At 40.6% G+C, this 26,084-nt stretch overlaps 1 protein-coding gene across 5 annotated transcripts; it reads right to left on the bottom strand.

Moving 5' to 3' along the window:
* Window positions 1-230: 230 nt before the first annotated feature.
* Window positions 231-20,774, bottom strand: MFSD1 (major facilitator superfamily domain containing 1). Of its 5 annotated transcripts, XR_775478.1 has the most exons (18): window positions 20,603-20,774; window positions 20,475-20,527; window positions 19,321-19,433; window positions 18,917-18,959; window positions 18,294-18,361; window positions 17,347-17,455; window positions 16,078-16,180; window positions 15,242-15,340; window positions 14,354-14,465; window positions 13,530-13,586; window positions 12,722-12,878; window positions 11,550-11,647; window positions 11,100-11,212; window positions 10,534-10,581; window positions 9,778-9,838; window positions 6,008-6,332; window positions 444-522; window positions 231-309 (listed from the first exon to the last, which is right to left on the bottom strand). XR_775478.1 is itself a non-coding variant. In XM_010584963.1 (17 exons), the coding sequence occupies exons 1-17, from the start codon at window positions 20,766-20,768 to the stop codon at window positions 6,075-6,077; spliced, it is 1,521 nt and encodes a 506-aa protein (XP_010583265.1). In that variant the 5' UTR covers window positions 20,769-20,774; the 3' UTR covers window positions 4,432-6,074. The 5 variants fall into 5 exon arrangements, 4 of the variants coding, with proteins under 4 accessions (XP_010583265.1, XP_010583264.1, XP_010583266.1 ...); XM_010584963.1 differs by lacking the exons at window positions 231-309; window positions 444-522 and having other exon boundaries at window positions 4,432-6,080; window positions 6,218-6,332; XM_010584962.1 differs by lacking the exons at window positions 231-309; window positions 444-522 and adding an exon at window positions 4,432-5,949 and having other exon boundaries at window positions 6,218-6,332.
* Between the last annotated feature and the right edge of the window lie 5,310 nt (window positions 20,775-26,084).

Below are 26,084 nucleotides of genomic sequence, written 5' to 3'. Positions count from 1 at the left end.
AGCCGACTGCCAACTCCTACAGCGCTGGAGTTTGCTTTACAAGATCTGGAGGCCACTGGTGAGCCTCAACAGCTGCATCAACCCCCTCCTCTACTTTCTTTCTGGTCAATCTAACAGAGCCAGGCTGGCTTTGGAGCTGAGACTGCCCACGGCAGGTCCTCTTGCCAGTCCTGCCACGAACGCAGAGGGGACGGACGCCCCAAGACTTGCCCCTTGCTGAGGAAGCACATCCCTGCTGCCCTCGCATAGCACCGCGGATTTGTTCCACTTCGCTGGGTGTGAAGCTTGGAGAACAGCCATAAAACTCACCTGCACAACAACAACAAAAAAAAGTATAATTACGATTCCCCCAGAGTGAGGGCAAACCACAGTGAGGTCAAATTTGGGTGAAGAACACAGGAGGTATTTTTATAAAGGACCAAGAGGCAAGTTGTCATCGTTACCGGGGCCAGCTGTGACTAAATAAAGCTGAAAAACACCCTTTCCAAAAGGCACATCTACTGCTTCTAGTTGTAAAGAGGGCTGTAAAGAAAAATGATAGTGAATAACTGAGGAAGACACCAGAGCAGAGGTAAGCAGTCATCTCCAGCCATTAGTTAGGTAACAAATTTTTAAAAAGCTATGAGCATTATTTCAAAAAGCTACTTCAAGGATGATTACCACCTCGCTACTATTTCCTTGGCAGGGTCCATCACATCAGCACCTTCGCTAAAGGGTAGCAAGCCCTTCTGTTGCTTGCCAAGACTATTGTGCAAATAGCGTGAATTTATTGTGTGAATAAACGCACTATGAAGAGAGGCTTTTACATTACATGTAGTGCATTTCAGAAAAGGTAACAGAATTATTCTCCACAGCATCATCAGATGATGCTTAGGTGTCCTGCAGATCATAACGCCAGCAGGAGCCAAAGGTTTTGGGGGGGTTCACTAGCCAAGAAGCGGGGGTTTACCTAACATAAGGCAATTAGAAATGTGAACACGCTGTTCCTATGGTCACATCTACGGCACATTCACTGTCACTGCCGTAACGGTCTGGCTCAGAAACCTGTTCTCTCTGCAAAGGCAGCTCAATAAAACAGCCAAGCTGGTGCTCAGACGAATAGGGAACTTCTGATTTCTTCCCTCCCACAATGTCAAACCCCATTACATGTTGTTTAAATGCCATGGGCGCAACGAGATAGGAGCAAGCTTTGACTATCTGTACAAACCTTAACGTGCAAGAACCTGATAAGGACCTCGGCAAGTACCGTAACAGAAATATAATTTGAGTTGTTGTTCTTCGAAATTGCTAATTGCTTCCAAACCCGTATTTGAGCTACAGGCAACTGTAGACCCATTGCTGCCCACAATATTTGAGTCGCACCCCTTCGTTCAAGCCAGCTGGGAGCAGCAATTATTCAGAGAAGAAGCAAGGTAAGACAACAGGAGCTGCCAGCCATAGGAGACCTAGAAAACATTACAAGAGTAAGAGGAATTGTCTCAGAGGCTGACAACAAATGATCGAGCTGGGACACTGCCTGACCACATCCACACAAGCATCAGAATCAAAAAACAGCAGAAAAGCACTCACAGTATATGCCCGAGAAGCAGCAGAGACATGGTAGCAGAAAGCAAGCTTAGGAAAAGCCAAGAAACTGGGTCCTGTTTGTTCATAACCTTTTCGTAATACTCAACTTCAAGGAACTTGGCAAAAAAGAACTCAAAATTAGGAAAAAAAAAAAAGGTAATGTTTTTCAAGTCACCTCTGCAACAGCAGTGGCAGCTTCTCTCAGAAGGGCAGACCAGATGGACAGGACATGGTAACTGCCTCAGCTATCTAATTTTACATATGCTGACAGAAGCCAGAGCCCAGACTAAACAGACAGAACTACTTTGTCTTATTTTATGAAGATTTTTTTCCTTATTTAATTAAAACAAAATCCAAACCTGTTACTTCAGGTGTTCCAGATCACCTCCATCGAACTCTGGACAGAAGAGCATTTGCTTTCTCCCCACCCGAGCATGGTTGGTGTAACCACAGTAACATGGGCAAACTCAACCAGGGAATCCAGATTAAGCCACCCAGGCAGCCAAAGCTGCTTCGATTTCTTTCTCCAACATTCAGCAGACGGAGGCTTGGCAATGAGACAGAGCAGCTTGAATTTCCAATCTGTTGATTCAAATTCAGCCGAGGTTGGTAACAACTGAAACCCACCACTTCTGACAGCTGTTTAGAAGGCCACGCAAGCTGGTTTCAGCACAGTTCCTCGTGGGTAATGACAAACAAAACCATTCCTGCTGTCTTGCTCTGGGGCCACCTCAAAAACAGGCTTCTTGGGAAGTTCAGGATGAAGAAGAGTTCGCTACCGTTGCTGTTATAACACTCCCAAGGTCCTGGATGAGAAGAAGCTTGGTCATAAGTACTATCTTTATGGCACAAATGCTTTTGTTGTTCTTAGTGACCAGTATTTATGAAAAAATCTCAAATGTGCAAAAACATTTGCGTACTTGGAGAACACTGCAAGATCTGAAGCACCGCAGTGTCACTCGCGCAGCTACTCCATTACTGAATGTCTGAAAGAGATATTTCATGATTCATATGCATGGGAAGTTTAAATATTTACAGAGTATTTCTATGCTTTAAACATTTCCTTTTGAAGAGGTCTGCATGAAACAGTACGCTGTGCGTACTTAAGTCTAGGACTTTCTGGCTTCCCATTCACGCCAATACACATCTGTCCCATCCAACAGAACGCAGCGTGAACATATCAGGAATAAAGATTTTTCACAGTATTCAGGGACACAGCTCATTTGAACAGCTCTGCTTTGCCTGTCTGCTTGACGATCTGCACAACAGAAGAATCAGTAAGAGAGCATAGCATCTACAGTGGTAAGATACGCAATGGAATATCAACCAATTTTTGAAATAAGAATGAGAAAGCCTATTGGAACACCCAGCGATAGCCCCTGAAGAAAAGACATGTCAAAGGAGAAGAAAAAAAAAAGAAACAAAACAAAACAAAACACACACCCCCAATAGAAAGGAACAGAACCACCCAAAAGCCAGAGCAGCTCTGGGAGTCCCCCGTGCCTTGGGGGTACCCCACGTGAGCAGCAGAAGTAATAGCAGAGAGATGGGTAACACCATTTATATCCTTCCTAAGATACACCTCCCTCTGAAATTTCCCCAGATAATTTTAATAAAATATTCTGTTGAACTACTGTTTACTACCATATTTACTAACTCTTCTATAAACATCTCCAGACAAGTGTGCATATCCACTAGCAGAATTCAGTCAGACCACTGCAGTCCAGAAGCAGAGCCCAACCCATAAACTCTGTATTTAAAAATAAAAAAGTCAGGAAAGCCATACTGTACCAACGGCTTCTCAAGCTAGTGGGGGTAGAAGCCGTTAAGGGAAGCTTTGCAGGGGAAAAAAAGGCAGTCTTATAAAGATAAGCAGCTTTCAGCTCAAGCCATTCCAAATTCATTGCAAACAGGACTCGTGCAGACATTGCCAAATAACACTCCAGCAGCCCATGCTCAAACAGTCCCTCCCTGGCCAAGGCAGGCGGCCTGCTGGGTGCTGTAGCTGCTGGCCTTATTCCTCCCACAACGATCACAAACAGATTTCCTCTATCAAAAATAAATTGCATTTCAGAATTCAAAAATCCCTTTTCCCGTTTTCCTCTTGATGATCAACCCCAGCCTATAAAGTATGCATTGAAGGTCTGAAGCACAAACACAGCAGGAGACTTTCTAACACAGGGCTGGAAGCAAAAGGGTTGGCAATAGAAAGAGGAAGGCTCCATCCTACCAGAAATTTATTAGAGGAATGGGGCATAGGGGAACAAAAGCCAGATGGCTTCCATGCTCCATATCCACAAACGAAAAAACAAGGTAAAAATTGCTGGGCTGAAAACCCTCAGAAAGGAAAAGCCAGGGTGTTTGGAGTTGAGCTGACACGTGAGGTTACATCATTTGCAGAAGTCCGCCACTGTACTTCAGCAAGATGCTCAAGGGTACAGAGAGTTTAGGAACCGAAAATAAAGTTTCAAGACGACATTAAATTCACAGTTACTGTCTGTCATGTCACACACGAAATGCCAACCTACAGGTAACAGCAGTAGTTATCTACAACTATACCACATCAGAATTAGAGGAGAACCAGGTAGTTGGAAATGAAGAGCAACAATAATCTAAATCCCTCCCTCCCCAAGAAAGGAAAAAAAAGCATCAACCCATCAGGGGCAGGGGGGGAGAACTGGGGGAAACTTTGCCTTTGGATCCTCAAAGATACACTTCCCCAGAAACTCTACATATTTCTCAAGGGGAAGCAGAAGTCATGCTTGTTTAAAAAAAATACATACGTAAGTCTCAACAACCACGAAGGGCAACAACACATCACTAAACAGTCAGGTAAGAAAAATACAGGTGCCAGGATCCATTTAAAGCTTTTATTAAAAAGACCCAGAATTCACAAGTCAACAAGGAAACATAAACCAACTTGCATCAACCAGTCTCAGAGCTGAGAGCGTTTGGTTCTCAAAGGGAGCACAGAGAGCACCAATAAAAATGATCACAGGTCAGTCCCTTCAGCAGTAAGCTCAGCAGAGTTCACAACCCGATACTTTATCTTCCCAGATTGTTCTCCAGAATACAGAACTATCAACCAAAATAGTCCTGGCTTAGTCTTTCAGGAAGATGACCTTAGCGCTTCAGGAACAAGAAAGAAATCTCCACTGAAAAGCAGCTTTAAAAAATCCTTAAGACCATGAGTTCCAGAAGGTCTGCTTAAATTACTGCAGGCAAAAAAAATTATTACAGGTATAATACAACATTTTATTAAAGCAAACTACTTTCTCTGCATCAAGCAATTCGCCAAAGGGTCTGAAGCCTTTCGTGGCACACAAGGACTCCCTGCAGTCAGCCAAGGAAAGCTCCCTCACCCCTGTGCACCTTATCCTCTACCTCCGTAGCAGCGTTTTGTTTGGTGCACCTAGTGCTCCAGAAAGCCAGATACTCTTGCCTTTTAAAGTAAGATTAGCTTAGTTTCGGAATAGTTTGTCCAATTATGTAAGCAAGCCTCTATCATTAACACAACACAAAGAACAACGCACTCTGCAGGAGTTGCTAGTAACCAGCTATTCAGCAACAGGCCTTTCACTGAAATTATGGGAAAGCGTTAAGTTTCATTATGAAATTGAACATTTTTCCACTGAACACCAAACTTCAGTTCCTGCATTTAACTCTCTTCATCATTTTTAGTCACAACATCTTAAAAATACACAAATTTTCACATTAATCAGGATTTACATGAGGTTTATTGCTAAGCCTGTGATTTTGTATCAAGTTCCAGGGCTAGCACTTTTTGAGCTAACACTGAAACTGTATAGTTTAGTTTCCCCTGAAATACTCGGTTGGATCAAAATAGAAAGGTACTCTTTTCTCACGTTTTTTCTATAAGAAAAATGAAACAGGCCACTTCCAACATGGAAACAGAGCTGTCCAACTTGAGAGGCTATATAACCCATACCAAGATCAAGGCTCATTTCACAGCAATTTTATTACTGAAACAAAGCTTTCCCATTTCAAACATCATTGTGTAGTGAGAAAAGATCAAGTCTTAGCTATTGACTCGAGCTACTCACTGAGTATTTTAGACAGAAGGGCGTAGTACATAGCTCATGGGTTCAAATAAACAGCCAGATGGTTCTTCATCAGTATCTGTGTTATTTACCCACAGTGCAGAGGGGGAGCTTAAGCCAAGTACTTTAAAAATAGTATCTACACTTGCAGAAAAGTATGGTGCATCTTTCTGCTTTTGCTCCGGTAGTTGTCAGGACTGGAAACAAAGTTTTGTGTACCAGGACTTCACTGTATTTCTGCTTTTGCAAGTGGGGCAAGATGCTATTTCAAGATGCTTCTGTGTGCCATTGTCGATAAATAGGAAGAGTAATTATCTGGTAGCTGCAAAAAATAATTTTAAAAAAATCATGCATCATAATAAGCCTGCTCCTCAACTTACTTGGTTCACCAGCCATTGATTCATTCTCATTTTCTTCATTAGATTTTTAATTACCATTGGTGAGACTTCATTTCTGAGAACAAGCATATATTTAGCATTTTAATCAGAGGTTGACTTGCTGGCTATTTGAAACAATAAGCCCAAGTTCTTAAAGTAAACATCTCATTGTTCTATTCTTAGTTATTAAACCCCCTACTTTTTTACTAATACCTGAGCGCCTAGTTTGGAGAGGTACTTATTCCTTAAACTAAATGCATCAGCTTTTGGCCGTAATTTAGCCAAGTCTTCTTCATTTTGACGTCTGAGTCTCTCTTGTTCTTCCGCTCTGGAAAAGAAAATTGGTTTAAGATATTTGCACTGAGGAGTGCAAACCCAAGCAACTTTATCTTGTGTATGCAGTTTTATTTTTAATAACTAGAAAATGCTTGTAATGTTTATAGATGAATACTGGATATCAGATTAAAAGAGACTAAGAGATGTGTACGGATTACTCTAATTCAGTGTAAAGAAAGAGAGAGGCTGTTTTCTGCAGTTTCCTTTTATTTAGATTGCAAGACTTCGATAGAAAGATAAACCTTTTGGTTTTCACAGATTACAACACGCTCAGTGCGCTTTTGTAACAATTTTTACTATCTCTTTATTAAACAAGCTTTCACTCCTTAAAATAAAGGTTACAATACAAAAGGAATCAGTTGTCAAAAAAGCTAATAAAAGACTGCTCAGCAGTCTTCAGAATTAATAGCAGTCTCCTACAAGACAGTCACTATTTCACCAGAGCATTGTCGCTCTTTTCTCTTTTAAGACTTATATGAGAAACAGAACCAAAGCAAGCTCTAAATACACTTAGCTTAAGACAGTGGTTTGCATTAAGACAGTGACAAAGGCAGTAACAGTGACCCGTTTCTAAGGCTCATTGCCTTACAGAGCTTATTACAGAACATAAAGTGCCATTACGTTAAGAAACCTCCACCCCCACCAAGATGGTAGCACTGCACATAAAAGACACTTCGTACTAACTAGTCTTTATCTTACGCTGAACATGTTTGTCTCAGGTTGCAGAGTACCCTCTCCAATGACAGAGCCTAAACACAGTGCAAAATGCTATAAAACCCATTCTGTGCAAATTAAGAGGTGATATGCCATTAGTTCAAACCGGTTACAAAGCATAAAATTTAGCCATTTACTGTAAAATCCCCAGCATGTTAGTTTCTTTTCCAAAAAACTACTGTGCAGAGTGACCAAACTAAACACCACTATAATTCTTCGAGTTGACATGCTGATCATCAAATGCTCCCCACTTCTGGATGATATTTGCTATTCAAATTTCTTTTCTGAAAAAAACATTGTAATAAAAATTACTGAAAATAATTGTTCTAAGGCACTATATCCCACAGCATACACTAATACAAAGCCATCTTTCACAGTAAGTCCTGGAAGTGTTACACACACCCCGCATGGGCCAGGCAGATTGAAAGGCAACTCTATTTGGACACAGAATTCCTTTGCTCCTGGGTACAAGGTTTGGGGAGTTTTGTTGCATTTGTATTAAAAACTGGCTGTGACCTTTCAGCTCGAGGATGATTCTCATTACAACTAAGCTAGCCAGCTCACCACGTCTGGTGAGGTTTTAGTTTCCTTGAGCTTTCCTCAAGACTGATGTCCTAATTTGTGGGCTTTTTACACAAGAAACAAAACCATGTTAAACCCCACAAGTCACCTAGCTACACCTTGTTGACAAGCATTTTGTTTTTTTTTCAAGACTAACTTAAGTATCATCATATGGACAGTTACACAGTCCCATTTTAGAAAAGTCCATAAAGTCCATTTATAAGAGGTGTCTTGTTATAGTCAAGTATTTATCTGGAACAAACTTATAAGCTGTGAGATGTATAATACCTGCAGGTGAAATGTAGTTACCTATTAAAAAGTAAATGAACAGGCAAATGAACTTCAAGATCTGAAGAGACTCGCTGAGCTGAATTAGGTCAGAACAGAAAGCATTTCAAAAGAAAAATTCTGTGTTGTTCACACACAAGCAGCTTGAATTCTACCCATGTTATTTTGAAAGGTGTGACTTGCTACATATTGACATACTCTTTCACATGACAAAGGTTAAACTGTGACTAGAGTCATGAAATGCATATACTGCGCCCTGTCCAACAGTTCTCAATCACAATCTCACCAAAACAAATTCAGATTGGAAGAACAGAACCTCAAATTTCTTAAACTTGTTCTACCCTTAAGTAAATTAAACATTTGCTTTAAATATATTAAAAAAATAAAAATCAGTAAATTAGCCAAGACTTCATCCCCATTGACATGACATTCTCCAATGCACATATTTTTAATCCTCACAGCACTAATTAGAACTAGGAAAAGTTAACACAGTTTCTGGGTGCTGAGACACTACTAGAAGAAGCATCTTCAACAAGATCATCAGGACAAACTAAGCTACCCAAACTCAGTCTGATGGACAGACTTTACATTATGTCTACTTAAAAAAAAGCAACTTTTCTAGACAGTTAAGTAGATAATGGAAAAGCTGGAGTGGAAGTGTCCTTTGTTTTGCCTTTAAGGTGACATCTCCTAATGGACTTTGCCATACAATGCTTTTTCTCTCCTCTTCCCCCAATACAAGGCAAGCATTTTGAAAGTTAAGACTAACACGGTGTTTGACTCCCTTGTACAGCATTCCATATCCATTGAGAGCTTTACCTCTCATTTAGCATTCTCGGATAGCAAACAATAAGGCAAATAAACTTTCTACTGTGCAGAGGGGCTAAAGCCAGTGCCGTAGAACTCAGGGAACACCCCAATAGCAGGTAACATACCTTCGTGTTTGATCAAACAACACTCCTAAAGCACAAGAGTACCCGATTCCAGCTGTTAGGCTATGCACAGTGATAGACCCTTAACGTGTCACCAATGTTTTGTCAAGACCAAGAGAATTTTTTAAGTTACTATTCTGAAGAGCATCACTGTCCTTATTTTCTGTAGAGAGGGAAGCAGGACATGCAAGTATCCCACAGAATGAAGTTTGCTTAATTGGATGAACTGTCAAAATTTGCTTATTTCAACAATTTCTGCCCTAAGCCCACCCCAAGTTCTCCATTTCCTTTTAAAGGAAGAAGTGGATTCCACTTTATTGAAATATCCCTGCCCCCTTTTCTTTCTGAAAATGGAAACTTTTCACTGTAATCAATAACATTTATGACACAGATCTGACCAAAAATCAAGTTTCACATTAGCACTGCAATTTAGACTCAAGCCTCGGTTTTCAGAGACAAGTTGAATTAAGACTTCTAAATAAAATAACAAGAGGAGCAAGCTGAAACTAAAGGGAAAGGGACTGGAGTGTAGTTTCTTCTGAAGACAGATCTAGGTTTTAACGACACTTAAAAAAAATTGGTCCATGCATTACATGACATTAAACCCAGGTAACGTTTGCTGCTGACTGTGTCAGGTACGCACCATGTAAGTCAAGCACATTTTTAAATAAGCGATACAACATTTTTTAAGGCCACTGAAATAAAGAAAAATAGCAAGGAAGAGTGCCAGGAAAGGACACCTGATTAATTGCTAATTCCTCTAATTATTCATTCACAGGAGGCAGGAATAGGAACTCCTACTAGTAAAAAGTAAGAAAGAAAATAACATTCAATACAAATGGCAGACCTACAAAAGAGACTGACTTCAGACAGTAATCTACTCAATTACTTCAGGTTAAATATTCCATAAGGACACTGTTCTTTATTGTTCTTTATACTTACTCAGTTGCAGCTACTTTTTGCAGTTTTTCCCTTTTCTTTGCAGACCAGTTGAGATCACCACCTGCAACAGAAGTAATATACACTTTGAAACTTTTAAAATTGGTCTTTTTGTATTATATCTTGACAGTGGAGTAATTCTCAAAAGTAGAAACTGAGGTAAAGAATGAGCAATGTGTTCATAATCATCCGAGCAAGCAAAATCAGGACCCAAACTAAGCTCCCAAGCCTGATCCAGTTTTATGTGGAGTAACAATTAAGTTTCTCTACAACTCACCATAACATCCCATAAAACTAAAGTGGAAGCAACTTTAAAAGAAACAAATTAATATCCCTTCCAGATCTTTCAGTAGTTACTGCTTCAAAAACCAGTTGAGAAAGAACACTGCTATTTGAAGGAAAGCCTACAGAATTAAGTTTTTACATTTGCAGATACATATACAGTCAAGTTTGATATGCAGTTTAGAAAAAGCTGCAGAATATCCTACATGTTTGTTCAAGTCAGCTGAAGGGATAGGTACCACTGCCCTGCTGATGAGATTTAACATCACAGCAAGGTTCAGGGAATGACACACTACAGCATCTACGAAGACGATGTTACAAGGACAGGCCTCATCAAGAGATGCTCCTGGTACCAAAGCCATGAGCTACAGCACCCAACACAAGACCGTACAACACCACCTGTAAAGAGTTCAGCTTGATAACTTCAAGAATTACAATAAAAACAAATATCAAGAGAAGCTGAAAACACTTGCTTACCGGTGAGGTGATTGACAAAATACAGCATGACAACAGCAATTAGTGACACTACAAAAAATAAAAGGAACAGTTTTAGCTGTTTAAATTTAAATTAAATTTAAAATAAATTTACAACAATGACAGAAGAACAGCTTTAACATACAACCAAGCAACAACTAATATTTTTCACAACAGTTGTAACTGAGGGGAGATTTTTGCCAGCAGCATCTCTTAACTGCTTTTGAAAATTCCACTATGCTCATAAGTAGCATGGTAACTCAAAAAAAGTTATTCTACTTTTAGTTATATTAATAACAGCCCTCAAACATAGCCTTTAAGAGTATCATTCACCCACCCTTTTACTCACTCTTCATTTTTTTCAAAACACTGAAACTACTTACAATAAATCGCTTCAAGAAAACCACAGAACACTTCTAGGTTTGAATTACTTTCAATATTGTCCCAGTTGAAACCCCCATCTAACTGTAAGAAAGGAGGTATTACTGTTTTACAGGAAATATTAAGAAAAAAGCCTAATAAAGCTTCCTGAATGTACAGAATCCATTTTCAATGTTCGTAATACTTACGGCAAACACAAGCACTGAAGAAGACTTCAAGAAATAAGTATCCTCTTGTGTCCAGAATCATCCCAGCTGCTATAGCAATAATTGCCAGACCAAGATTCTGGATAGACTGCATACTAACACAGAAACAAAGGATTACCGCTGTGCAGAAATTTATTTTTAAAGAAAACATCATTAGTGACACTGAACAAACAATGAGTTTAACTTCTCCCCATTTGTGACAGCATGTGACAGAGTCGTGACTCCGCATTTTTGCAGAGGTTTCTGTGCATCTACCACAACCACATGCTCTACCACACATATACATCCTGAAACTACATGAGACTTCCTGCTAGACCGAATTTGGAGGAATTAGGAACCATTAACATGTTAGAACCGCTCGATATTCAGTGGTTCAATAGCACCAGGACATGGTCATTGTAGAGCAGCAGACAGGCAGATTTAAGCACTTACAAGCCATAAGCAGTTCCCAGCTGGTGTTCTGGAACAACAAAGGCCACCATGGGCCACAGGGCACAGGCAAGCAGCGAGTAGGCCAGTCCTAGCAAACACTGGTGAAATAAGAACAAGCAAACAGATGTTAGATGAGATGCATTCTTGCTGTAAAGTTCCAATAAATGAACATACCGGTTTTCCTCTTCTCCCAAAAGAGGAAAAAAACCCAGCTAAAGTAACACTTTTTGCAATATCATTCTAAATAAATACACACATCTAGAAGGAGAGAGAACTTTTTCCAGGAGTGACCCACGAACTAAACCCTATCTAATTAGCATTAAGTAAAGAGCCTGACTTGAATACCCAGAGGAAAAGATCAATGCTGCAACTCACTAGAAAAAATACCTGAAAAACAAGGACCCTATTTTTAAACCCCAATACACTGGTGAACACTGTATTTAAGCCTGTAAACCTTAGTTCAAAAGCAATTTCTCAGAGAATCTGCCCTAGGAAGAGGAAAATCAGTAACAAATTTTTTTATTGAGTTTTACCACTGTCCAATACAGCACATTAGAGACAGTTTAAGTAATAGTCATAAGCTTCAGAACTCTACCAAAAGAACAAGTTTTAGGAGAAAAGCAAGCACCTAGCACAAGTAATCTAGTAATAGCCTGTGTAACGAGCATCCCTGAAGCGTGAGAGCAGAACTCTGCAACAGAGCACCACCGAACCACAGATACCGTGATAAACTGAGTCCTTCTCGGAAGGGACACGGAATTGTCACTCCATACAGCTCTCCGGACTAATCTCATTCTTCCTGAGAAGTTGAACACCCTTTTGCACTAAACAACTACAGAATTACTGCTACAGACAGCAGCAGCCAGTCTTTTCCACCTCAAAACACACATGCATAACTACTGCCTCCCTCCACGAAACACCAAAACTTGAAGTGTTATCTTTAGGCCACAGATACCTCATGTTAGTCTTGCCTGTATTATGCATTCTTTGCTTTTTCACCATTTAAGCTCAGTTTCACCTAGCATATCGTTCTTAAAGTCAGGGATATAAAAATAGGTTTTGAGGACTACCTAAACAGTCAGAAGACAGTAGCAACTTATGCAGAATAATTCAGCATTAACTTCATGTCTTATTTTATCATACTCAGCTATAAGTCTCAGAGAATTAGTTACCATTGCTATCCAGGGGTTCCAGAAGGTAAAAGCCAACATAATATGAGAAGCAAGTGTAGTTATTACAGCACATAAAACCCAGATAATATTCTTTCCAAGTTTATCCACCAGGAGTCCAAAGACTGGGGACATGGGTGCCGATATGATATACACAATACTACAAAAGAATAAAAATAAGAGAACTGAACACTATCGAGCCATGGACAGCTTTAGGTGTTGCATAGTACAAGTGTCTCCAGATAAAATACCATATTCCCTTGTTACCTGTAAGGTCATACCCAAAACCACACAAAAAAACCCCACCCTGAACAACAGACACCAAAACTCAAAATTCCCAAATGGTCTGAGGACACGAAAACACTCAACATCCAAGGAAACAGTGACATACTTGGAGCTCTTGGAATCATAAACCAGCAAGTGTTTTGTTGTTGGTTTTTATTTTTTTGGTTTTTTGACACATCACAAATTCATCTTTAAACTAGGAAAATTAAGTTCATTTAGTGTTGCTATTAAACTTCTTTGATCACTCAGAAGAGAATCACCAAATACCAAAATAATACCCTCAGACAGAGCTTTTTCTTTCCAATTCCTCAGTGTGAACATCTAAGACATTTTTATTGAAAAAAAAATTACCCACACCTCCCAATTATTCCTTCAGCCATGTGAAATCTATCTAGCCACTTAAATGCAAGTCACCACCTGCAACAGTAGATCCCAAACCTCCTCCCACCTGGTCAGAGCCCAAAGATACATACACCCCTAGAACACAGCAGCAGCACACTTACTTATTAAATCAACCACAATATACCTGTTAATTGCACTTGCTTCTTGAGATGAGAATCTGAATTTCTCAATAAAGAAAACCCTAAAGAAAAAAAAAAAGCAGATTTAGAAAAATGCATACTTTTATGACATGAAAGAAAAATAAAGCTAGACAAAGTAAAGACACAAGAACCTAGTTTACAGGAAGCTTTTAAATATATCTATATAGCTTTGACATAAACATCCCATCACAGATCCTCAGTTATAATGCATTTAGGAGCTTATTATCAGACTCTACACATTTTTGTCTCAGAACTATTCAAATTACACTTTGGGGAAAACATCCAAAGTACATAACCAACATGTAACCCAATAATGAGACATTAGCAATGAGCGTACTGTAAGAGACCGAAGTGAGAATTTTCAGAATACATGCACAAGGAAAAAATAGGCATCATAGAATGGCTTGGACTGGAAGGTCATCTAGTTCCAACCCCATCACCACAGGCAGGGACACCTTCCACTAGACCAAGTTGCTCAAAGCCCCGTCCAACCTGGCCTTGAACACTTCCAGGGATGGGGCATCCACAACCCCTCTGGGCAACCTGTGCCAGTGCCTCACCACCCTCACTGTGAAAAACTTCTTCCTTACATCTAATCTAAATCTACCCTCTTCCAGTTTAAAGCCATAACCCCTTGTCCTATCCCACGTCAGAAGAAATGACAAACCACGGCACAGACTTGCTGGGAGACCAGTGGTTCTGTAGCCACCTGAGAATCTTAAATATTACCCTGCACCTCTCCCTTTGTAAGTAGCTAGTTAAGACCCTAGCCAAATTCAAGGGGAATAGCTACGCGAGACACACTTACTTTCCAAGTCCAATGAAAGGAAAAACTGCTGCATAGTAACAGACACAGATTACAAATATAAGCCACAAGGAGAAAGAGAAGTCCTTCACATCAGTTAGCTTAATCACTTCACCTGGAATAGGGCAAGAGACAATATTGTTTCAGTCAGCATAAGCACATCTGAAATTCATCCACACTGAGTAAACATTAAGGTGATCACAAGTCACAACTAAAGCATATATTTCTGCCACTGCCTACTCTCTCATTTACAGAGTGAGGGTTGGTTAAGAATATACAAGTGCTAAATCAACAGTGCCAAAGTCAAGAACAAATTGTCTCTCCCACATTAAGCTGCATGCACAAGTTCTCTAAAGCCTCTGAAAGTCTTATACAGAATTAAATACAAACCACTTTTTCCAGGAAATGTTTAATCAGCTAGCAAAATTCATGTCTGAAGCCTCATGTTACATGCTCTTATTTGGCTCTCAAATTTAGTTTATTTTTAATTGGTCTAAATTCTCCCACATGGAAAACTCAAAACACCACACATTGATGGAGAAGAGCTGCATGGTTTTGCACACCTATTAAAGGAAATAAGACCAATTCCAACAAAACGAAGGACCAGGAGCAATGACACAGATCAAATTGGTATGAACCGGGAGGCTCTCCACATGCTTTACAGATAAATCAGACAACAGTGCATCTGCCTGTAAACTGGTGTTTAAAACTGTAAAACTTCCTACTGATATAAAAATGAACTAAAAATTATGACTAAAGCTGTAACTGTGAAAAACATTTTAGGCAGCAGCTACTGAATTACCTAAAACGCAAACCTGCATAGTGCACAGAGTAACTGGAAGGGTCTGTTCCAGAATGAAAGAATGAAGCTCAAGCTCCCACACCACTCACCCGTTTTCCCTTGCTCTTTACAAAGGAGCTTCTCCGCTCTCTTGTCCAGATAAGCAAGGATTAATGCACAGGTCAGTGAAAAGAGACACGTTATGCCACCTGCAATAAGGCAACATGACATGTTTAGCTGTTGACTCAAGCGATAATTTGGCTTTTAAGCACAACTAGTGTCATGTACCTTTACATATCTAATACAAACTAAGTTTAACACCAGCTTGCCTTATGTGTAAGGCTCAATAGCTGTACAACTCAGAGTAAGGTGTAAATACTGAAGCCTGCCACATGAGACATCGGCCTTGAACTGGAGTACAAACATGTAGCTACATTTATTTTATTTAAAACATTACCACCGCTCCCACTCAGCACAGCCCAGCTTCTTGTCTGTAGCTCGTAATAACAGAAACAAAGCCTGGGCCTTGTTACCAGCACCAGGGCCTTAATACCCATGGCTCTGAAGGAAAGGAACACGGATCCAAAGGCAGTTGAAACTTCATTTTTACACACCAGACAACTACACGCAAGCTTTGATATGATACCCTTCAAAAAATTTTTCAAGTCTGTCCTTTACTCAAAGTATGTTAAATGTTTCATCTCCATAAGATAAAAACTTGAATTTGGCAACCACAAAAATCACACAGCATTTTATCAGGTGCAGTAATCGTACACTCTGCACAAGAATATTTGCCATTGCTACAAACAGTATTTGAATTGCTCTTCCTAGTCTCAAATATATTTGTCCTACTTTCAAGTTAGTAAGAAATCATTAACACATATGCATGCTGTTCAAATTCAGAAGCCTAAAATAGCAGGTGACATCAGTTCAAAATATTACTGACCTATCATGAGAGTTAACCCAAGAGTACTGGGACCAGTATACCCCAGAAGATCTTGAACTCTAGAATATATCCATCCCATGATATTCATGTTCACTGTGCTCCCCTAGGCAGAACAGACTCACATGAAGAATAACATTTTTCACAATTATATGAATTCAAAAGGAACATAAGGCAGACTGCTTATTGAACAGTGTTTAAAACAAACAAGTAAGATTAAACATCGTCTGAGGGAACATAAACCACCAGCAACAATGATAAAATTATTCCCTGCTGGTTTAGTCAGTGTTCGTAACAAATCAACCACTGCAACAATAATATATCATCACAAACTGAAATTGTATACAACTCTAACAGTGTTTCAACGGAGACATTAGCAGTGCCATAAAATCTACATCACACACTGCATTAGCTCATAAACTGAGTTGAATTCAATACCACATGTTAAAGCAAACAGGATTCCCACCTGAGAGGCATCAGCAAGAAGTACTTTTTTTCCTCCCCTTCTCCCCCTAGAGAAGGGATCCATGGCTGCAATCCCAAGGCTAACAACAGACAGTTTAACTGCAGTTCAGCTGAGATGAGGCAACTGCTAATTAGCAACAGCCTGAACATCAACCCAGACCCAGCTGTGACCAGTTAACTCTTTTACTGAGGTAAATACCTGCAGCGGTTTAAGATACCACAGGCTGCTGAAGAGGACCCCTAACAGGAGAGGCATGTCTCCACTCTTCATTCACAGCCTGGTATATTAGCATAAACCCACCTCTAGCAGCAGTTTAAGTGATTATATCAAACCAAAACAGCACAGCTGAGATGCAGTCACACAGTTCTTATCAGAACCAGCAACAGGGACAAAACCATCTTACAATAGCAGATAAGGATGGGAGTTTCCTAAAGCAGCCATCTCCACTCATTTATCAGAGACTGCACTTAGTCCCCAAGATACACTCAGTTAAGCTAACATTTTATGATATGCCAAGAATCAATAAGTCTGATGGAATACAGCACTGTGTCCCACCCAGTAATCTACACTAATAACACCACCAGACTTCTTTAGAAGTTTGACAGGTTCTAAGAAATCTTATTAACCATTTCCTTGTGTATCCTTTGTCTACTTACTACAGATTTTTAACATTTTAAATTCCACATCCATTTTTAACTAAAACTCGCTAGGGAGGATTAGAAACGCTGTTTTCCACCTGTCTCACTGCCATGAGAAGCCACACACCTTAAAGTCTATGAATTAAAGCTGTACAGTTTTACACTTACAATTCTGGCCATGCTTAGCTGTAATCCAAACACAAGATTTAACTCCTTGCCTTTAAACCAACTGACTGCATACGTGTTTTGTGCCACCGCTAAGGACTCTCCACCTATTCTAAGAAGAAGGAAGGCACAAAAGAAAACACATTAATTGCAACATGCAAAGCAACAAGGAAGCAGTCCATCAATTGCTGGCAATACCAAGATAACAGTATTTCGGAGAAATTTATCTATGTACAGGTAGATCTAATGCACACATGCAAGGCAACAGAAGTCTTAAAGACAATTCAAAAGGGAATTGCCGGGTCTTAATAATGAAGAGTACAAAGTATCTTAAGTAGTCTAGGAGCAATTATAACTGCCTTTGGTCATTTACAGACATTAAAGCAATGGGCAGCAGCTTCTCATTTCTCTTCTGCATTAAAGAACCAAGTGCTGCAGATCCTGACCCAAATGAAACCAAAAAGCAGGCATCTTACCCATAATCAGAATTTAAGGGAGTCTTCTGCCCACCCCCCAATACAGTTGGTCAGATTTTCTAACATTTTTATGCTGTGGCACATTCACAACTTGGAAGTATTTGTTCTGACATTTGCTCTCATTTTTTGCCACTCTAGGAGCTCTGTTGTATTTGTTGCTAAGAATCCTTTTTACTCAGGAAAGTAAGAATTAAGAGAAAAGGAGGACTAATACAGTTTTATCAGTTTACTGAATGTCTGTATTTGCGTAGTTTCATTACTTCTGAATTCAGTAAGACCCGCAAAGTCCTGGTTTTTGTTTTCTAACTTTAAGTTAGACCAGGAATGCGACTTAAGATCTTGCATGCCTCACCTTTATAGGTGCCTCAAAATCCAACAATTTTATCTCTCAGTGTAAACATGGTAGCAGTTTTCTAGGACACAGAAAGCAGGCCCTTACCTCAGACAGCACATACTATTCTCTTCTAGACTTACCCAAATACAAATCTGCCCAGGTCCATCAGCCAGAAAGTATTAAGTAGTGCTCCCAAAGCAAAGATCACCTGCCAAATAAACATTTAAGGAAAAATAATAATTTTGTATTTGAAGTATGAAACAAACTAGAATAATCTCAAAACAGAAACAAAAAAGCTTTTTTCCCTTCCCAGACCTGCAGAAATACTTCACACCCAATTCCTACTCCTAATTTTTTGCCTTTGCTCCCTCTGCATCCCTTACACATCATCCTGCTGGCTACACAATATCCAACCTGGCCCACCCTGAAACTGCACTCAGAAAACACCTCCAGAGGCTTAAGTCATGCTTCACCTTTATCATCATACCCTAGCCAAATACACCTACATACTAGTTTCACATCAAATGGATAAAATATTTGGTTCCTCCACATTCTTATTTCACTCATCCTTTGAGGTCCTCAGTTCCCAGTTACCCCAATAAAATTCATGGTTCTCCCATTTCAGTTCTCTTCACCTGCCTACTTCCATTGGAAATACACACTTTTCTAGTACACGAGAAGCCATTTTGACTTTTTTCCCCACCCCACCCCAGTAGAGAAGCTTCAGACACATATCATCCTTCACCCTCTCATTTGCACTTACCTGCCCGACACAAACAAAGATACTAAATATTATAGTGCCCAACCTGCAAGACAAACAAAATCACTTAATGCACAGGTAGACTCTTCTTTCCTTTAAAAAAAACTATATTAGAGCTACAGCAAGGAAACAATGGGAGGTTGATATGCAATAAAATATCTGTTACAAATGTGACAGCCTCTTTAAAAAAAAAGGTAGTACAGATTGGCATTTCTGAAGCCACTTTACTTAAGCTATAAATGGAAAGAAGCTCATTTATACCACTGGAAATTCCTAGATCACATGAAAATAAAATTTGAAAAAGCTTATTATAACTTGAAAAAAACTTTGTATTATAAAGCCTATACTTCACGTGCACTTTAAGTCTACCACCCGTTGAACAGCAGCGACACTAACATCCCACTTACCGTATTCCAAACACTCTGTCTATCAGAAAACCTCCGAAGAAGCAAAGAACCACGTTGGGCCAGGAATACCATGCATAGAGTGCCATGAACTGAGCTGTGTTCACCTTCATATCCTACATAGAGGGGAGAATTAAAAAAAAAGAAAAGTAATTACTCTGTGTGGAGTTTCACCATGTCTAGTGCACACAGGCGACTCATGGGGGGGTTACAAAAGTGACCCAGCCTTGGGTTGCCTTGAGGCCCTGTCCCTCTGCAGAGACGACTCATGGGAGCTGTGTAGACAGCTTAGCCCTGGGTTGTCTGATAAACCCTAAAGTAAACAGGGCAGCGGCTGCACCATTCAAAGAACCAAAACCTGAACTGAGCCTTGAAATCCCTTAACAAATAGTATGCCCTGAGTTTCAGTCCAACCACTATTCAGTTCCTGAGGAAGCAAGGTAAAAAAACCCAAAGCCTGGAGGGTTTCAGCTTCAGTTTCAAATGACAACCTTGTGTATTCAAAAAGTCACAGACAAACAAAGGAAAGATAAGGGGAAACTCCACTCAGATATACACAATCCATTTAGGCATATATCATAATCCACTCAGACATAGTCATACACACCGTTCCACAAGTCAGGGGATAAAAACGCTAAGATTCAGGTTGGAATGGGGGAGTCACTTCTCCAACTATACAGTTGGCTTGCGAAGGAAACCCTTCCCCCCCCCCCCGTGATCGGGACACCGGTCGAGGTAAGTTCCCTGGGATTGAAAGCCCTTACCTGGAGGGGTAAGTGAATATTGTTTATGCTTTAAGTTTGTAAATGCGTGTGTGCTTGTGGTTGTCTGTAAACTGCTTGTGGTTGCAATAATGTACTACTCTTGTCTTAAAAAACTGCAATAGTGCATTCCTACATTGTATCTGTAGAACCTGCAATAGTGTTAAGTCTGTAAGTGAATTTCAAATAAATCATTTGCTTGAACCTTGCAGTTAAGCCTGCGAGTGAAGTTCAAGTCGTTTGCTTGAACCTGGCAGTTAAGTCCTTTTCCGTCACGTCCTCCTAAGGTAATTACAGAGACACGGCATAAGCACCCAAGCAGAACTCCTCTGAAACAAGCACTGCCTGACCTGGCCACTGCCCGCACCCCCCTTGCCGCCCCCGGCAGCTACTCACCCGTTGAACCTGCGTTTGGAGAGCCGCCGGGTTGTCGTAGCAGAAGTAGCTGCCTGCAAGGAGAAGGGGACCGCCTCAGAGCTCTGCCCTCAGCACCCCACACCCCCGGCCCTGCCCCCGCCACCCACCGAAGCCCAGGAAGCACATGAGCGCCAGGACGAGGAGGCGGTGCGGCAAACGCCGCGGATCGCAGACGGCGGGCAGGGAACGGAGAGGCCCCGGAGAACCGCCGCCATCCTCATCCTCCTCCGCGGCGGCGGCGGAGCCCAGCAGCGCCCGCTCGTCCTCCGCCATCGCTGCCGCCGCTGTCACGTGAGCGGCCGTCACGTGGTCTCCAGCCCGCCCGCGGGCGTCACGTGAGCTGGCGGCCCCACAATGCGCCGCGGCTCGTTGCCATGGCAGCCAGGCCTGGCCGCCGCGGGCCCGCCGCCTCTGTGGGAAATGAGGAGGTCGCTAAAACCAGAAGTGTAAAATCCCGAGCGTTTACGTGCTACAGCTAACGAGGCTCGCCGGGTTAAAACACGAACGTAACAGCGGCAAAAAAACCGCCTTAAAATCCCCCCGAAACGTACCCATAAGCTGACCTCGTGGTCTGGTGAGGGCATCGCCTGCCTCAAACGTGCCCGGCGTTGCAGCAATGACAAAACTCTGTCGTAGGCACGCAGCTGGCAGGACGTCACTTCACATTTTAGCGCCTAGAGCCGCCTTTTCTACGTAGAGGGATTCTAAAGTGATACAGAGAACGAACTGCTCATTAATGATCTAGCTCGTCTTCTCTCTCTGTAACTTTACGTACCAAGGACTGGTGCTTGTCAAGGACTAAGCCTGTCAGAGACTGGTACTTGGGAGTGATGAGCAAGAGGGAGCCATGAGCAATCACAAAACTTAATTAAATGTTTGATGAACTTACGATCTTGTTGAGAAGGCACAAGCAGAGGCCTTGCTTGAATAGATAGGGCCGGAAAAGATAAGAACTCCTGCCTTTGTTCTCGTCCTTGTAGATAATTTAGCTTAAACTAACCAATATGGTTTTACATCACTAATGAAAACTTAGATAATAAGAGCACTAACAAGCACTGATGTATCAAAGCATGTAATGGACCATACTGCACAGAATCACCTGAGGAACGTCAAGTAGCGGACAAATGAAGAAGACTATGGAAGACCACCAGAGACCTTCAATGCGCCTGTGTAAAGGACATTTGCATATGCTAATAGTTTCCCAGAAAACTAATGAATATGTATAACATTTCTCAGAAATCTAGTGAATATGTATGTAGAATATGTACTTAACCTGCACAATTAGGCCCGACGGTGTGCACGATAGGTGGAGCGATCCTCCATGAACCCAGCGCTGCCAATAAAGAATACCTACTTAATAGTTAATCAAGCTATTGTTAGTTTCTTTGAATCAAAAGGCAGGCCTGTCGTAGCCAAACAGCGAGCGAGCTCCCCAGAGGAAGGGTGCCTCTCTTGCCTCCGGTCGATTTACAACATAAAACCCAGGAGGTTTTACTTTTGGTTTTCCTGCAGGCAGGTTTGCCCAGTCCAGGTGCTCCCTGCCTGGAGCTGGAGTGGCCAAGGAGAAATGGCAGCCAGCATTTTGGCCCTGACTGGTCCCTGCCTCCTCCACAGCTTCACCGGGCTTTCTCCTCGCGTGGCTAGGCTTCAGTTTTTTTATATTAGTAGTTTGCTTGAGACATTTGAGATGAACAAACCTCTCGTAAGCAATTGCAACCTAGAAAAAAAGAAAGTTAAAGGTGTAGGCTGCAATAAGCCCTACGATAAGCACACAGGGAAATGTGAAAGTTTGTAAAATTTCTCCATTATCCTCCTTTTGGCTATTAAAGTAATTTTACTTGAGATGTCTGGTCCAAAAAGGTCTTCCCATATTGGACAAACCTTTGAACAAGCTACTCATTTGCTGTAAAAAGACCATTGCACATAAAATGCTTGCTTTTCCCTCGCCACGTGTCTTTTAACAGATCTGTCAAAAGAGAACTATGTCATGAAATTATGGGGTCACATTTTAACGGCCCTAAACTAGTCAAGATGTCTTGAAATTAGAGCGGCTCTATCAGTTTACTACAGTTGCTCTTAAAAACACGGTCTTAAACTGCAAGGCTTCCTTGCAAAAGCACCCGTGCAACAAACCTGCGGGTTTCTTCGCCGCTTGAGGGAGCTCAAAGGTAATGCGTGGTGCCCATGCAGGTCACCTCGAGTTTCACAGGGGGCATGATTAAAGGGAGAGAGTTTATACACACAGATAAAAGGGATAACTCTGGAAAGCAATGGTAACATCTAGCGAAAGCTTGTGTACGGAAGATAAATGTTGTCTTTCTCCTAGCTAACTAGCCCAATTACTCCAGGAGACCACTGTCATACCACCCAGTACTTTTCTAGGTCTCTCTGATCCACAGAAAATGGTTTTTGTTCACGCACACACTCTAGTTTCCCTCCAGGACACAGATAGGGCTGTTGCAAAAGGACAGAGTCCCCAGACTACCCTCCCACCATCATTCTCAGAAAGAAGATGCTGAGAAACCTCAGGACACAGCTGGATCCATCGCTGGTAAGGGTGAAGGGAGCCCCAGTCCGCTCTGACCATGATATACAGAGCCAGAGTGAACAGAACTGACTTCTCTGTGGCTCACAGCTCCTCCCCCAAGACCCTCCTCCTCCATTTCAAGCATAATCTTAACTACAGCAATTTCAGAGACATTATATTGTGGATCAAGGAAGATAACCCTCACCAACAAGAAACGAACTGCACAGCCTACTTCTTAAAAGAAGTACCAGTTCCAGGCTGTTGTACCCAGCAAAGTTAAACTTAACAAATCTGTAGAGTGCCAGAACATTATCGTCAAAAAGATGTCCCTGTAACTATCTTTAAATGCTGGTTCAGAAGGCACAGGTAAATATAGAGAAGTGGTAGTTAAAGCTGAAAGAGAGGTAACCGGCACACACTCAGAGATGCCATTTTAATGTTTTATCATTGTCTTAAGCAGTAGTATTTCAATTTTATTCTTGAAACTATAATACTTTCATATCAGTTTCAAATCAACCTAATGTGTAAGTCATATGAGCAGTGACATGACGCCAGCACTTTGACAAAAGGATCCCACAGAAAATGTCTCCTTTAACTTTTGATCAATTTTTATCAGCAAGGATATTTAAAGAAAGATCTAGAAAAACAGATTTTATCTCCTAAGTCTCAGAAAGGCTTTCTAGCCCCATAATCAAAGTAATAGGTGAAAACACATAATGAGTAAACACATGAAACTGAAATTTCTGATGTAGGATGATAATATTATGGCCCGGATTCAGCTGTGTATGCCAATGGGAAGAATGGAAGCGAACAGCTTTCAGAGGCTCTAGGGATATCATCACCAAAGCTCTTGTTTGGTTGACTTCAATTAATCAATTAACTACCACAAAAAATTCTGCAATCTTTCAAGCTGACTTGTGGATCAGGATTTCATCCTGTTACATTTGTTGCAGTGTTTTGTATACTAAAAAAAATGCACTCTGCAAAAGTATTTTTAAGAGCTTCTGACAACCATGGCAGATTGTCTCTGCCAAGTACGATAACAAAGGATTTCTGGAAAAATAAATACTCAGCAAAGAATATCATCCTGACTCTCTGCAAACTTAGCAGTAGGATTTTAAGCACTGGTTTCCCATCTTCTTGTCCCATTTTAGTTTATGTAAATCTCTGTAGCATTACAGGTCAAGTCTTCCTTATTATAAGAAATTCAGTGCGCCACTGTTGCATCAATATGTAACAAACATAAAAAGACTAAGTCTCTTTGCTTTTCCCGTAAAAACAGTGAGAGGAGGCTAGGTCAGCAGACACAACCTCAAAGGTTGAATACTGTTTTGTAATCTCTCTCTAATTTTATTATTTAAACTAAAGAATCCTGGATTTGTCTTTTTTATTTATGTCATTACCCAAATGAGCTGTGTTACCCTGAAAACTTCATGATTTCCTAATGTGTGTTGCTTTTTCCTGACCTTTTTTCTGCCTGCTGTTGGGAGACCAGAGATCCATCTGAATTCACTTATTCTGTGATTTCCTAAGGAATAAATGAGTGAGTGTTAACGTCTCACTCTGCCACTGAAGCCTTGTCATTCATTCCTAATAACATCATTTACATTATTGCCAGTCTCCCACACTCTATTACTATCATAATAAATATATGCAAAGATGGAAGGATTAAGCTGTTTAAGCTATTTAAAAAGCTACCTAAATCATTTAAAAATTAGTACTTTATGTTACACTTAAGCAGGTTCCACTGAGCATAATTAATTCAATACAAAAATAGCAAATGTAATGGTGGGAGGATTCTTCCCATGGAGCACAGCCATGGCAGGTTCCAGTACAACAAAGGGTTTCTGTGCTTTCATTCATCCTTGAGGGAGTTTCCATAAACCTGAAACACATGCAATTTTATTATATTTATTTTCAAAGATGTCAGTGAGTTTTTCATGTTCTTTTCATGGCTGTGTGCTTAAATATTTCATATTAAACAAGACTGGATTTGTACTTTATCTTGTTCGGTATAATATAGGACTCTTTATAGTAGAGTAAGAAATTACAGTCATGTATCCAGACTATTTAACAGGAGAAAAAGAATATTTTCCCATTTGCTATTTCAAAATATTTGCCATGCTACCCCTTTCTTCCCAGTCACTTCCGTCTTCACCTTGGATATGACCTTGCTGTGCCTGAAGCTTAATGGCTGTAATGTGCAGTGTGAGTTAAGTCCAAGATGATTCTCAAATGCATTGCAGGTGAGTGTTTATGTCACAAATAAATACAGTAGATTGCTCCTAAACTCATACTTTAGAATGTTTATTACAGATGCAATTTCTGTCTTAACATAAATCAAAGTACTTAAAGTGCCATATGATACCAAATGCTTAGTTTAACAGCATAAAATTGAGCAAAAACTGTATACAGTACTTTATAGGTGCTATAAAATTCTTGTGCTTGTGGCCTCACCTTTTTGCATTGCCCAGATCAATCAAGTCCACTGAACACTCTGGACAGTAAATACTCATGTGAAACAACGATTAGCTTTCAGAGTTTAGTTCTTCTAAGTTATTACTGTCTTCAGTGAAGATGCTTCAAAATATGACAAACTTGCAAAGAAGCAGGAACCGCATTTAACATGATTAAATTTACTTCACCATCATTAGACTATTATCCATTCTCTGAAAGAAGAATCTTGTGCTTTGCCTCCAACATGAATTAGGAACCTATTATGAAAGATGTCACACATAGGCATGCAAACATTTTTTTAATGACTTCATGTGGTAAGGAATGTGTTATTATAAAGCTCTCCGTGTCCTGTACTCTTCCTGTCTCACTCAAATATTATTGGACTTGTGTACAATCTCCTTAAGACATGTCTAATTTCTGTAAACAGCTGGAAAAAGACTGAGGAAGCATTTTTGCACCATAAATCTGTCTGAGACCAAAGATCTTGGCCTAAGGAACCTCCTGAGGTTCAAAAGGATACTCTGCCAAAGCAAACACCTCCTCCCCTCTCAGCTGAGTCAGACAACAGACCACAGCACTGAGCGTCGTGGGTTTACTGCTCCTTT

This window comes from Haliaeetus leucocephalus, unplaced genomic scaffold (assembly GCF_000737465.1).
Source record: "Haliaeetus leucocephalus isolate CR32 unplaced genomic scaffold, Haliaeetus_leucocephalus-4.0 Scaffold1014, whole genome shotgun sequence".
NCBI classification, from domain to species: Eukaryota; Metazoa; Chordata; class Aves; order Accipitriformes; family Accipitridae; genus Haliaeetus; species Haliaeetus leucocephalus.
The sequence above is the reverse complement of the archived record's forward strand: the minus strand, read 5'-3'. Positions and strand labels throughout refer to the sequence as shown.